General features: G+C 43.9%; 1 protein-coding gene across 3 annotated transcripts in view; it reads left to right on the top strand.

Moving 5' to 3' along the window:
* gprc5c (G protein-coupled receptor, class C, group 5, member C) overlaps window positions 1-11,560 on the top strand; it is a 33,360-nt gene extending 21,800 nt beyond the window's left edge. For all 3 annotated transcript variants that reach the window (XM_073026275.1, XM_073026276.1, XM_073026274.1), the window contains exons 4-5: window positions 2,897-3,088; window positions 6,069-11,560. In XM_073026275.1, coding sequence (XP_072882376.1) covers window positions 2,897-3,052 — 156 coding nt within the window. In that variant the 3' untranslated portion in view covers window positions 3,053-3,088; window positions 6,069-11,560. The remainder of the gene's footprint in view (window positions 1-2,896; window positions 3,089-6,068) is intronic.
* Window positions 11,561-12,184: the final 624 nt, after the last annotated feature.

Genomic DNA, 12,184 nt, shown 5'->3' with positions numbered 1-12,184 from the left:
ATTTAAAGCAAATGCAATCAATGGAAAAATATTTGCAAGTAGTTCTTTAAATTTTTAGTGGGAGGTTAATTTTGGAACCCATTTGTAAGCCACTCCAACACTGCACACTTGATGTGGGAATCCTTTCTGAAGAGTGCCCTTCGTGGGATTGTGGTTAATGTGGGAGCGCATTTATAGGATATACTGTATAATCGTTATATAAGGTTGTAATGCTGAGGGTTTATGAGGCACTGCTAAGACTTCACTTGAAGTATTGTGAAGAGTCTTGGGCCCCCTTAAGGATGATCTGGCATTGGAGAGGATCCAGAGGAGGTTCACGAGAATGATTCTGGTAATGAAAGGGTTAACATATGAGGAGCATTTAATGGCTTTGGGCCAGTACTCACTGGAGTTTAGAAGAATGAGGGAGATCTCATTGAAACCTATTGAATATTAAAAGGCTTAGATAGTGGATGTGGGGAGGATGTATCTAATAGTGGGGGAGTCGAGGACCAGAGGGCACAGATTCAGAATAGCAGGACGTCCCTTTAGAACACAGATAAGCAGGAATTTGTTTAGCTGAAGGGTGGTGAATCTGTGGAATTCATTGCTACGGATGGCTGTGGAGGCCAAGTTTTGGGTATCTTTAAAACGAGGTTCTTGATTAGTAAAGATGTCAAAGGTTACGGGGAAAAGGGGGGAGAAGGATAATAAATCAGCCACGATGGAATGATGGAGCAGACTCGATGGGCTGAATGGCTAATTCCCCTCTTGTGTAGGTCCTCTGGGTTCTAGAGTCGGGGGTGGCCCAGTTGCATTGTCTACCTGACCAACACAATCTGCCCCAGCGAGTGTGATCTATTTATACAATGGGGAAAGCCTAATTTAATTATTTACTTTGGCATTTTAGTCTTTGCAAACAACACTGCCCTTCAAGGGTGGCTGTGAAACTGTGATGTATTCTGAAACAGTGCAGCCTTTTGTCCTGCACAGTGGGGTCAAGCCATAGACATATGCCGCAATAAACTTGACAAAGCAGCGAACGGGCAGAATGAGGAAAGACTCTGTCAACACGTGGGCTCAGCCAGAAGGCCTGCTTGTTTTCTCCAACAGTGGAAAGTCAGATCCTGGTGTAATGATGACAGACTCTGAAGGCTTCCTTTCCACCCCCACCCTGTGACTGTAAGTGCTGATTCTCCCTCTCTCTGCTTGTTTACCCTTCACCCCCTTAATGGCCCCTGCCAAAATCTGCTGGCAGGAAACAAAGAGAGACTGTGAAAGGAGAGTGTAAACGGGCTCTGAGAGTTTTGTGTCTGGTGGCCAATTTCAACATAAAGGCATTTTTCATTTTGTAAGCCTCTACACCTCTCTGCAATGGGCTTTAGCCCTGCTGCTCGTATATGGGGGGGGGTTGGGGGGGTGATAGCTGAGTGGCCAGCTCCTATGTGGCTGTGTCTCTGGGTGACTTCACCCACCCTGCTGCCCGATTGACCCTTGCCTTTGCTTTCAGCAAGAAGGTGCACTGGCCATTGATTGCCGATCCAGGCAGCTGCAATCTCCCAGCAGAGGCAGATCTCCATCATTCAGCTTTACCATTATACGATATAGGAGCAGAATTTGGCCCGTTGAGTCTGCTCTACCTTCAATCATTCCTGATCTTTTTCCCCTCTTCAGCCCCACTCCCCCAGGCCTTCTCCCCATAACCTTTTATGTCGTGTCCAATCAACAACCTATCAATCTCTGCCTTAAGTACACCCAACGACCTGACCTCCACAGCTGCCTGTGGTAACAAATTCCACAAATTCACCACCCTCTGGCTAAAGAAATTTCTCCACATGTCTGTTTTAAATGGATGCACCTCTATCTTGAGGCCATGCTCTCTTGTCATAGACTCCCCCACCATGGGAAATGTCCTTTCCACATCTACTCTGTCGAGGCCTTTCAACATTTGAAAGGTTTCAATAAGATCTCCCCTCAATCCTTCTGAACTCCAAATTTGTAGAGGCTTACAAAATTACAGACCCGGAGCCATCAAATGTTCCGCATATGATAACCCTTTCATTTCCGGAATCATCCTTGTGAACCTTCTCTGAACCCTCTCCAATGTCAACACATCTGTTCTTAAATGAGGAGCCCAAAATTGTTCACAATACTCAAGGTGAGGCCTCACTAGTGCCTTATAAAGCTTCAACATCACGTCCCTGCTCTTGTATTCCAGACCTCTTGAAATGAATGCTAACATTGCATTTGCCTTCCTCACCACCAACTCGATCTGCAAGTTAGTCTTTAGAGAGTTCTGCACAAGAATCCCCAAGTCCCTTTGCATCTCAGATTTTTTGGATTTTCTCCCCGTTTAGAAAATCGTCTGCTCATTTACTTCAACTACCAAAGTGCATGGCGATGCATCTTCCAACATGGTATTTCATTTGCCACTCTCTTGCTCATTCTCCTAATCTGTCTAAGTCCTTCTGCAGCCTACCTGTTTCCTCAACACTGCCTGCCCCTCCACCAATCTTTGTGTCATCCGCAAACTTGGCAACAGTGAAGTTTTTGTTTTAATAGCCCTGCAGCGCTTTCCAGGGGGAGTTTTTGGAAAAGGTAGCTTGCAGGGTAGGTAGTGTATGCAGTAACTTCCCCCCCCCCCCCCCCCTTACCAAGCTCTGCTTGTACAGGAATTTTGACAGATAAAGCCATTTCAGATACATATCCATGATTGCTAATATAGATACATTAGCATCCATAATGTTCTGAATTTTCATGTGCAATTGTTTGTGTAGATGTTTTATAGTTGAATCAATTGGACATTATATTGTACGTTACAGTCGCTAGCACTGTAGCCTTGGTTTCTGCTGGTTTTATTGCTTTCTCACTCATTTTTTTTTCTCTCTCTCTCTCTCTCTCTCTCTCATTCATCAAGCCATTGGAAAATCCCTATGACCATTACATCCCGAGGGTCACCATCAGTCAGTCGGCATTTTCCAGTAATGCTTCCACTCTCCGTGCGGAGGATGCGTTTACAGCTGAGAATCGTCAGACAGCCCAGCAAGAGGGCAGCAGTGGACAGACATTTTAAAGTCTGCGCGCCTGGCCACAGAGGGATCAACAAAAAGTATACAACTTTTTCTCTGTGTGTGTCTGTGTGTTTATAACCAACCAGCAAAATGCTAGAGGAGCTCAGCGGATCAGGACACGTCTGTGGAGGGAAACAGTCTGTCATTCTTTTGTGTCAACCACTGACTTCCCTCCACCGATGCGGCTTGACCAGCTGAGTCCCTCTGCTTTCTATATTGCTCCAGATTGCAGCATCTGCTGTCTCTTGTGTCCGCTGTACCGAGGTAGCCCGTGCGACGGATAACTGAAGGTGCTTGTTGAGTCCAACTAACTGACTGGAGAGAACAGTTAAGCTGCTGTAATCACAGGTGTCAGCACAGTTTTTCCTTTGACTAGAACTTGCAGCTTGGTCTCCCCTACATTTTGAGTGTCCTTGGCTGCCTTTCCCTTTTATAGGTTGAGCTGTTTTTTTGGACACTGTTCCAAAGATGATAAAACTATGGAACCGTGACTCTCCTCCCTAGCAACTCTTCAACTTTACAAGCTTAATAAAAATCTAAGCTAAATGTCAACTAATCTCACTATTTACTCTTGTAATCTTATTAGCCTGGGTGATACTGGGAATGAAACCTGGATTCATTATCTTAAAATGGGCGCTACCTCCCCAGGGCCCACCAGTTGCCTTTTTGAGACCTGCTGGAAGATGAGAATTGGCTTCCTGTGACCAGGTCATGTCCTGTGGGTGGGGAGTCGAAGAGGGAGTCTGTGTGCTAAAACAAAAATGCAAAGGTTCCATATTGTACCATGAGATGTCCCATCCTCTTATCAGTTAATTACCTGCAACAATTACACAGGCAGGTTTGGTTTGATCCTGAGAATTTATCCACAAGTCAGAAATATTCAAATTTCATAGATTTTCATATTGTATCTCTAAATACATGAAATATTCACCCTAAAACCACCCATAATTGAATGATTTATATCTATAGTCTTTCCATCAATTAATGAATGCCATAAATCTTATTGTTATTATTGCTAACTTCAAAACATTTAAAAAAGATAAGAATTTGTGTGAAGTATGATTCGGTGTATCAGTTTATCCATAACATGTAAGCCCTTGTATTGGGGAATCTGCAGTAGTTCTGAGGGTTTCCCACACATCGTGGTGTGCTTCCCAGTCTGCTCTCTGTTGCATTTGAGAGATCTGCGTCAACCTTCCCATGCTGCCTGTTTGGCCGTTGCTCCTGAAGCCCAGCATGGACGCACCCATATAATCGCTGGTGCTCCCACACCGACCAACTTGTTCGGCAGACCAGAAGCAGGAGCTAGGCATCATGAGAAGAGGGGTCTGGGCAGGCTGCACAGTTCAATTTCAATACTAGTCTTTGTCCTCAAGAGTTCCTTTAAAATTTCTGGATTAGTCCTTAGATTCTGCAGGTGTTTCCAAGTAGTGTGTTGGACATTGAACTTGGGCTACTGCTGAGAACAACATGCTCTTGTGAGCTTGACAGGTGTTTTCAAATAATATTTATTTTAGGCTTAATAAAGAGATTTGTTAACATTTTGTGATGTTGTAGTAGTATCTTTTCCAATGTGCCTAAATTTGTCTTGGTTTGTCTTTCAACTGAGCCAATCTGATCCAAAATGTGCATTCAAAGTCCACCTCTGATTTATCCAGTCAAACATTTAACCATAATCTTAAAGCAAAGTTAGTACTTCCCAATATTTGTGCAGAGGCTTGCAACTTATTCCCAGGGCCTAGTGGCTTCTGCTGCAGAGATGTGTGCCTGGTAAAATATCTCCTCAATCCTAGAATGACTTTTGAAAATGTGCTCACCAAAACCATTTTTCCAGCTAAACATGAAAAGTAGATGTGAGCTGGACAGGTGGAGATATCATTGGATGTTCTTGTGCAGGTTGAAAAGCATTGGCAGGTTAGCCTTTTGGTGTCTGAGTGAGTGAATTGGCTGGGGCTGGAATGCTGCAAATGCTGGAACTCTGAAGTGAAACAAGGAGCACTTGGCAGATTAGACTGTATTTGTGGAGTGAAATCTCACTGCCCCTCCTTAAGTGGATGGGAGAACCTTTAAGTTCTTTGTTATCTGTCACTGTACATCCAGTGGATGCATAGTGACAGTTAAGAACTTAAAAGTTTCTCACTTAAGAACTTAAAGGTTAAAATTAACATACCATTTTAACTGTAGTTGCTATTTAGACTAAGAATACTACAGTGCAGAAGCAGGGCCCTTCAGCCCATCTAGTCTGTGCCAATCTGTTATTTTGCCTTGTCCCATTGACCCTTACCTGGAGCAAGTCCTCCATACCTCTCTCATCCATGTACTTAACCAGACCGCTCTTAAATGTTGTAATCCAACCAGCATCTAGCACTGCTGGCTGCTCATTCCACACTCTCACCACCCTCTTGAGTGAAGAAGTTGCCCCTCAGGTGCCCCTTGAATATTTCACCTTTCACTCTATATGACCTCTACTTCTAGTCTCACCCAGCCTCTGGCAAAAGCCTGCTTGCATTTGCCCTATCTATACCTTAACTAATTTTATAAACCTCTATCAAATCTCTCCTCATTTCCAGGGATGAGAATCCTAACCTATTCAACCTTTCCCTATGAACTCGGGTCCTCAAGTCCCAGCAAAATCCTTGTAAATTTTCTCTGTACTCCTTCAATCTTATTAAAAACATTCTCTGTTGGGTAGCTGACCAGAGTTGCATACAATACTCCAAAATAGGCCTCACCAATATCTAATACAACTCCTCCCAACTCCTGTAACATGCCAAAAGCTCTCTTTACAACACCATGCATCTGTTGTGACATAGTTTTCAAAGAATTAATCCTTAAAGTCCTTTAACTTTGATCAATTTTGGAGAATCTGCTTGTGTAAGAGAGTCTGATTTCTTTTTGTCCCCCACACCCCAGACTGTCATTGGAGATGATGCTTCTGCCATTGTGAAGGTTCAAATGGGGTGGGTTTAAGAAACTTGTCCAGATGAGTTCATAAAACATCTTTTCTCTTGTAAACAGGTCAATTTGCGATCTGGAAAATCTGTGGTGAAAGGAATCTCTCAGTTGACAAGAACCAAACACTGAAGCTTCAGGCCTTTTCTGATTACCTTTCTTTTCATGCTGTACTGGCAACCATTGGACAGGACCTATCCTGAAGATCAAGCTGATTGGATACTGTAACTGGCTGATGGGAACCCATGAGCGGCATGATTTTCACTTTCCTTAAAAACTTGCAGTAAGTTAATTCCCGTAGACTGACAAGTGGGCGGAACTTTTGCTGTGTGTTCCCTCTTCAAGACACTTTACGGATTCAGTCCGGGAAGCTTCCAAATCCAACCTGCCTGTGATCAAGCAGTCAGTGGAACACCAGCATCTCCACTGGAAGTGGAACTCATTCAGTAGACTACTTGATTCTGAAACAATGTGTGTTCAAGTCTCACTCCAGACTCTAGTCTGACACTCTGTGGAAAGCTTCGCCATCTTAGTTGCTGAGACTTTCTGACTCGCTTAACATCTCAAAGGATGTGAAGTATCTCAAGGCACTGTCTCAAAGAAGAACATGAGTGCAAACTCGGGGTGCTCTGCCCAATTCCTCAATCAGAGTATCTGAGAGAACATGAGAGCAAACTCGGGGTGCTCTGCCCAATTCCTCAATCAGAGTACCTGAGAGAACATGCGAGCAAACTCGGGGTGCTCTGCCCAATTCCTCAATCAGAGTACCTGAGAGAACATGCGAGCAAAATCTGGGTGCTCTACCCAATTCCTCAATCAGAGTACCTGAGAGAACATGCGAGCAAAATCTGGGTGCTCTACCCAATTCCTCAATCAGAGTACCTGAGAGAACATGCGAGCAAAATCTGGGTGCTCTACCCAATTCCTCAATCAGAGTACCTGAGAGAACATGCGAGCAAAATCTGGGTGCTCTACCCAATTCCTTAATCAGAGTACCTGGAAAAACTGGTCACCTGATCAACAATGGTGGGAGCTTGCTGTACACAGTCGGTGTTTTCTACCTTGCTACACTCCAAAGGGTGTTTGTTGGCTGTAGAGCACTTTGGATTCTCTTGGGGCTTTTAAGAAGGTGCTATATAGATGTACACCTTTCTTGCATTTCCTGGTTTCTTTCATTTCGGTTTCATAACTGTGCAACTCGCTACATCATGACACTGGCCACCAGGAGACTGTGGTCTGAGAAGCAACTCCACCTCTTGGGGGTTTTTGTGAGCAAGGTTAATAAATGTGTCCTACAAAAAATGTTCAAGTGAAGTGAAGGGCGTGAGGGTGACTTTTACTTGCCTGGCACTACACCTTGTCCATTTGCTGAAGGTAGCTTTTCATTATGCCCTCCAACTGAAGATACTCAGCCAAAGAGCACTGGAAAAGCATTGCAAGAGACTAAACCAGTTTAACCTAAATCGACAATGGGAAGCACAAAGGCCAGATACACACAATTTGTTTGGTATCTTAAAGTGATTACGATAAGCTACTTTATCAGAACGTAGTAGGTTATGAGTTCTCTCACATTGCTTACAAGATAAAATGATGTATATTAAGTCATCCTAAAGATAATGGCCAAAGGGCATTTTTTGGAACATCACACATGTTGTAAAGTAACAGTGCCATATCAGTGGGAGGTTGATCGGTGTTGAAGTCATGCTGGTATGCTGTACCTTTGTGCACGTACACAGTTTGATACCTTTTACAGGTGGAACTAAAGCACAACCATTCACAATATCAAAATATACTGTTGCACAAGGAGTTGGAATCGAAATTAATCCATGTTCCTTTTTCCAGAGTGCTTACTGGAAAAGGCAACATTTAATTCTGTCGGCAAAAATAAAAGACGAAGCGTCTTTCCATTATGGGGACAAGTGTTGATCGAGTGAACCAAGCTGCCTATAAGTCTGCCTACGACTGCTGAGCCTGCAGAATCTAAAATCTGTAATTATGGTGTTCCTATTTTTCTCCCCGCCTGTACAGTAAACTGCTAAACTTTGTACCCCTGTTGTGAACAGATTACAAAGGATTGTTCTGTGTTTTTTTTTCCCCTTTTTGGCTCCCCCGATGCATGTGTTTGCAAACAACGGGCCAGAGGGGTTAACCTGTGACCTGGGTTCCTCTAGAGTTGGCCGCTGACTAGTAGATGCATGAGATACATTTCTACCTAGATGAGTTTCAGAACATCCTGACACCAGCCTTGATGGGCCAAATGGCTGTCTTTGGCCCTCTCCGTTTGTGATCAGAACACAATGGGGTTTACTCATCAATTACTGAACCCTGACACTTCCAGCATTGTGTTCAGGTTAGTGACCATGTCTAGGTTTCAGTCTCACCACCTGCTTGTGTAGAGGTAAATAAGAACATAGAATAGAGCACAGTACAGGCCCTTCAGCCCACAATGCTGTGCTGACCTTTTAACCTACTCTGGGATCAACCCTTCCCCCTTGCTCAGCCCTCTATTTTTCTATGATCCATGTGCCTATGTAAGAATCTCTTAAATGTCATTAATGTATGTACAACCACCCCTGGCCCGGGGGGGGGGGGCATGCACCCTCAATTCTGTTTTTTTTAAAAAACAACTTGCATCTGACATCCTCTCCCTATATTTTCCTCCAATCACCTTAAAATTGTGTCTTTGGATGTCCATTCAATTTTTTTAACGAAATCTCTGGATGTCCAGTCGATCCAAGCATCTGGTTTTGCCCTAAAGAGCTCCTGGTTTCCCTGTCTTCCATGTAGAGGAAGGACTGTTGGCATGGAAGTGCTATTGGACTCCAAAGAATTCTCCATTGGTGTTTGACCCTTTGCCATTGAACACTCCAATGTATTATTATTTTTTGATTCATTATCACATTAAGGAAAGCAATAGAGCATTCATTAATTTTAGAAATTGCTGCACTAATGTCACTGTCAATCCTATAAAGTGTCTTTTGTATTTTCATCCCCATGTGTAATTGCTGTTCAGAATTATCAGACTTCAGATAAAGTCTTTATTCTGGAACCCAAATGTTAATCGCCAGCCTGCCAAAGTGACTATTATGTCAGTTTATGGTTTTGCCTCCCTGACCTACTCAGGAGTGTTAAATTTTACTGTCCCTGAAGCCCTCCATTTTCTGACCAGGCAACCTTTCACTTGGGTCTCTAGCAGAAAATTAGTACATGGTGATTGACCATGTACGTCAAGAGGTTAATTGTCCTCCCCGTTGTCATGGGGATGGGGAGAGATTCATCCAGTTGCGTGTGACTCCAGGCCGGGTGATTTAAACAAGAATTAATATAAGGAATATATAAGTCGCACCAGGAGAGATGTGTTGAGAGGGGTTTTTAACCCCGGCATCACATTAAGGAACAGAATTGTACAGCTGTTGACATAATTTTAACATGATTAAAGTGGGGGGGGGGGGGGTGGATATCAGAGACAAGTTCTTCACAAGAAGAGTACTAAGTGCCCTGCCAGAGACGGTGAGAGGCAGATACATTAGGGAGCCCTCCACGTTTCTATCGTGCATTTGCCCATGTAGGAGGGAAGGTTGGCACAGTATTGTGGCCTGAGGAGTCTGCACTGTGCTGTAATGTTCTGTGTTGTAATTTAGATTTACCATTTTCTGCAAAGAAGGAGAATACCTGGTAGTTTTTCTTTAAAGCCTGGAGTTTGCCAATTACTACTTGTTTTTCTTTTCCATAATTTCTGAAATTGGTCTATTAATTGGAAGCTGTAAGAGCTTCAGTAATTAAGTCCTCTGCTCGCCAAAGACTGGACCCTCGAAGCAGATGAATTGCATATTACGTATTTTGAAGATGTTTTATCCTTTGTGCAATGTCACTATTTTTGACAACAAATTTAGTTGTAAATCAGCATATATGACATGTCAATATTGAAATAGCAGCTGAGTGTCTTGTGTATATTTGTTTAAATCAGACCAATTTGTATCTTACTCAGATGCATGAATAGTTGACTTGAACCAGACAGCCCATTGCTGCTCTTTTGCATTTATTTTGCAAGTGTTATCGCACACAAGTTTGACTTCAAGTGGGATTGATCTGTGCAGGGGACTGCGGTTCTGAAAATAAAATATTGCAGATGCTGGAAATCAGAAACCAGGTCAAGAAGTGCTCAGTGTGGAAGGGTAGGGGTAGGGCGAATGAGGTAAAGTTTCAGGCAATGGACTGAATCAGCTAAGCTGGACTTGCCCCAGTCCCGATTAGAGGCTGTTGACTTGAGATATGGACTGTCTCTTTCTGCCCAGATACTTCCTGACCTGAGTTTTTGAAGCATTTTCTTTCTGAAGTTTTAATTTTCTGTTCAGCTGGTGATGGTGGTTGGGGGTGGGGGGGGGGGGGCTTCACTTTTACAGCATGAACGGTGGAGCGTTGTACTGAGAGAAACCGACTGTAATGTGAATTCACCGGTCTATACACTGAGCTGCTTTGGAGGGGAATGACACTCAGTTCACTGTCATCAGGGCCCTTCTCTTTCAACTCCTTTTGAGGAAAACTAAATCGAAGTAGTCCTCCCCTCTCCCCCCCCCCCCCCCCATAGCTATGATGTTGGGGGGTGGAGGACAGCATACTGGAAGAACAGCAGGCTGGAATCCATTTTGTGTCTTGCAACCACACAAAATGGTGGAGGAGTTCACCAGGTCAGGCAGCATCTATGGAGGGGAACAAACAATTGACCTTTGGGCTGAGACCCTTCATCAGAACTGGATGGGAAGGAGCCAGAGCAAAAATGGTGGTGGTGGTGGGGGGGGGGGGGGGGGGGGGAAGGAGCACAAGCTGGAAACTGAGGCCTGTTGGCAGAGAAGATGGGTACTTGCATGTTGTAGTATTTGGATCTTTCAAAAAGTCCAGTCCTGTTCTCCCAATCAAAGCTCCACTTACCTAGTGGTCCTGCATTAAGGAGTTGCTTTCTAATCAAGATTGTTGGAAGTACCAATTGTCCATTTTCTGGAAGTATCTCTATCTGGATTTGCTGAACCTGAATCAGGAACTCAGCAGGTTAGGCAGAATAAACAGCCGATGTTTCAGGCTGAGACCCTCCATCGCCTGAGCAAGCAACTGTTCGTTCCTCTCAATACAGCAGATGCTGCCTGACCCACTGAGTTCCTCCAGCATTTTGTGTGTTTGATTCTGGACTTATCACCATCTGCAGACTCTCTTGTACATCATATGCCTGCGAACACAAATACTATTTCTGCTTATCCCACGCGCAGTGACGTGCAGACTTGTTTGTTTAACCACATGATCCATAGAATTTTTTAATTTATGACGTTACTACACTGAATATCAACAGTAGGTTTTTATTTAATCTATTACGTTGTATGCTTCTTGAAGGAAGTTACTACACAAATAACTGTGAAAAATGTTATGAAAGAAATTGGTGATGTAATGGAACAATATGAAGATTAATAATTAAAGGCAAGATATTTACTCTGGCTCTGTTCATTGTACAGGAGGCGTTCCTGTGTTATAGCTACAATTTTGTTAAATAAAGCTTTGCTTGCACATTATTCTCCAGTTTGCTGCTTTTGCAGAGCTCCCTGGCAGTGCAACATACCCTCATGAATCTGTGGAATTTATTCCCACAGGGCTGCGAAGGCCAAGTCATTGGGTGTGTTTAGGGGAGTGGTTTATAGATTCTCGATTCGGTAAGGGAGTTAAGGCACGGGGAGAATGGGGTTGGAGTTCAGAATTTGGGGTCCTGTCATCGGCTGATACCAAAGACTGAAGCTTCGATACTGGGAGACCAGCAGGCTGGAATCTCTTTGACTCCCGCAACATGCACAGAATGGTGGAGGAGCTCGGCAGGTCTGGCAGCATCAAATGAAGGGGACTAAACATTTGATGTTTCGTGCCAAGACTCGGCTCAAAGCTTTGGCCGTAGGGCTTCAACTTCTATGGAAGTTCGGAGGCGAGTCCTGGAGTTGGAGGACTTTCAGTGTGTGGGTAGGTGGGAGGAAGGAAAGGGGCTTGTTTTGCTGTTGGTCGTTGCTTGTTGTGTTCTGTGTTGTACTGCCAAGCTTTGTGGGCATGCCTTGTTGACACTTGCGGACTGCCCCAACAGATCCCAAGGTGTGTTGGTCATTAACACAAGGGACACATTTCACGCTGTTTAGTTAGATGTACAGATAAAT

This window comes from Hemitrygon akajei, chromosome 22 (genome assembly GCF_048418815.1).
Source record: "Hemitrygon akajei chromosome 22, sHemAka1.3, whole genome shotgun sequence".
Classification (NCBI taxonomy): Eukaryota; Metazoa; Chordata; class Chondrichthyes; order Myliobatiformes; family Dasyatidae; genus Hemitrygon; species Hemitrygon akajei.
Note: the sequence above shows the minus strand (reverse complement) of the source record. Positions and strands in the feature narration are given on the sequence as shown.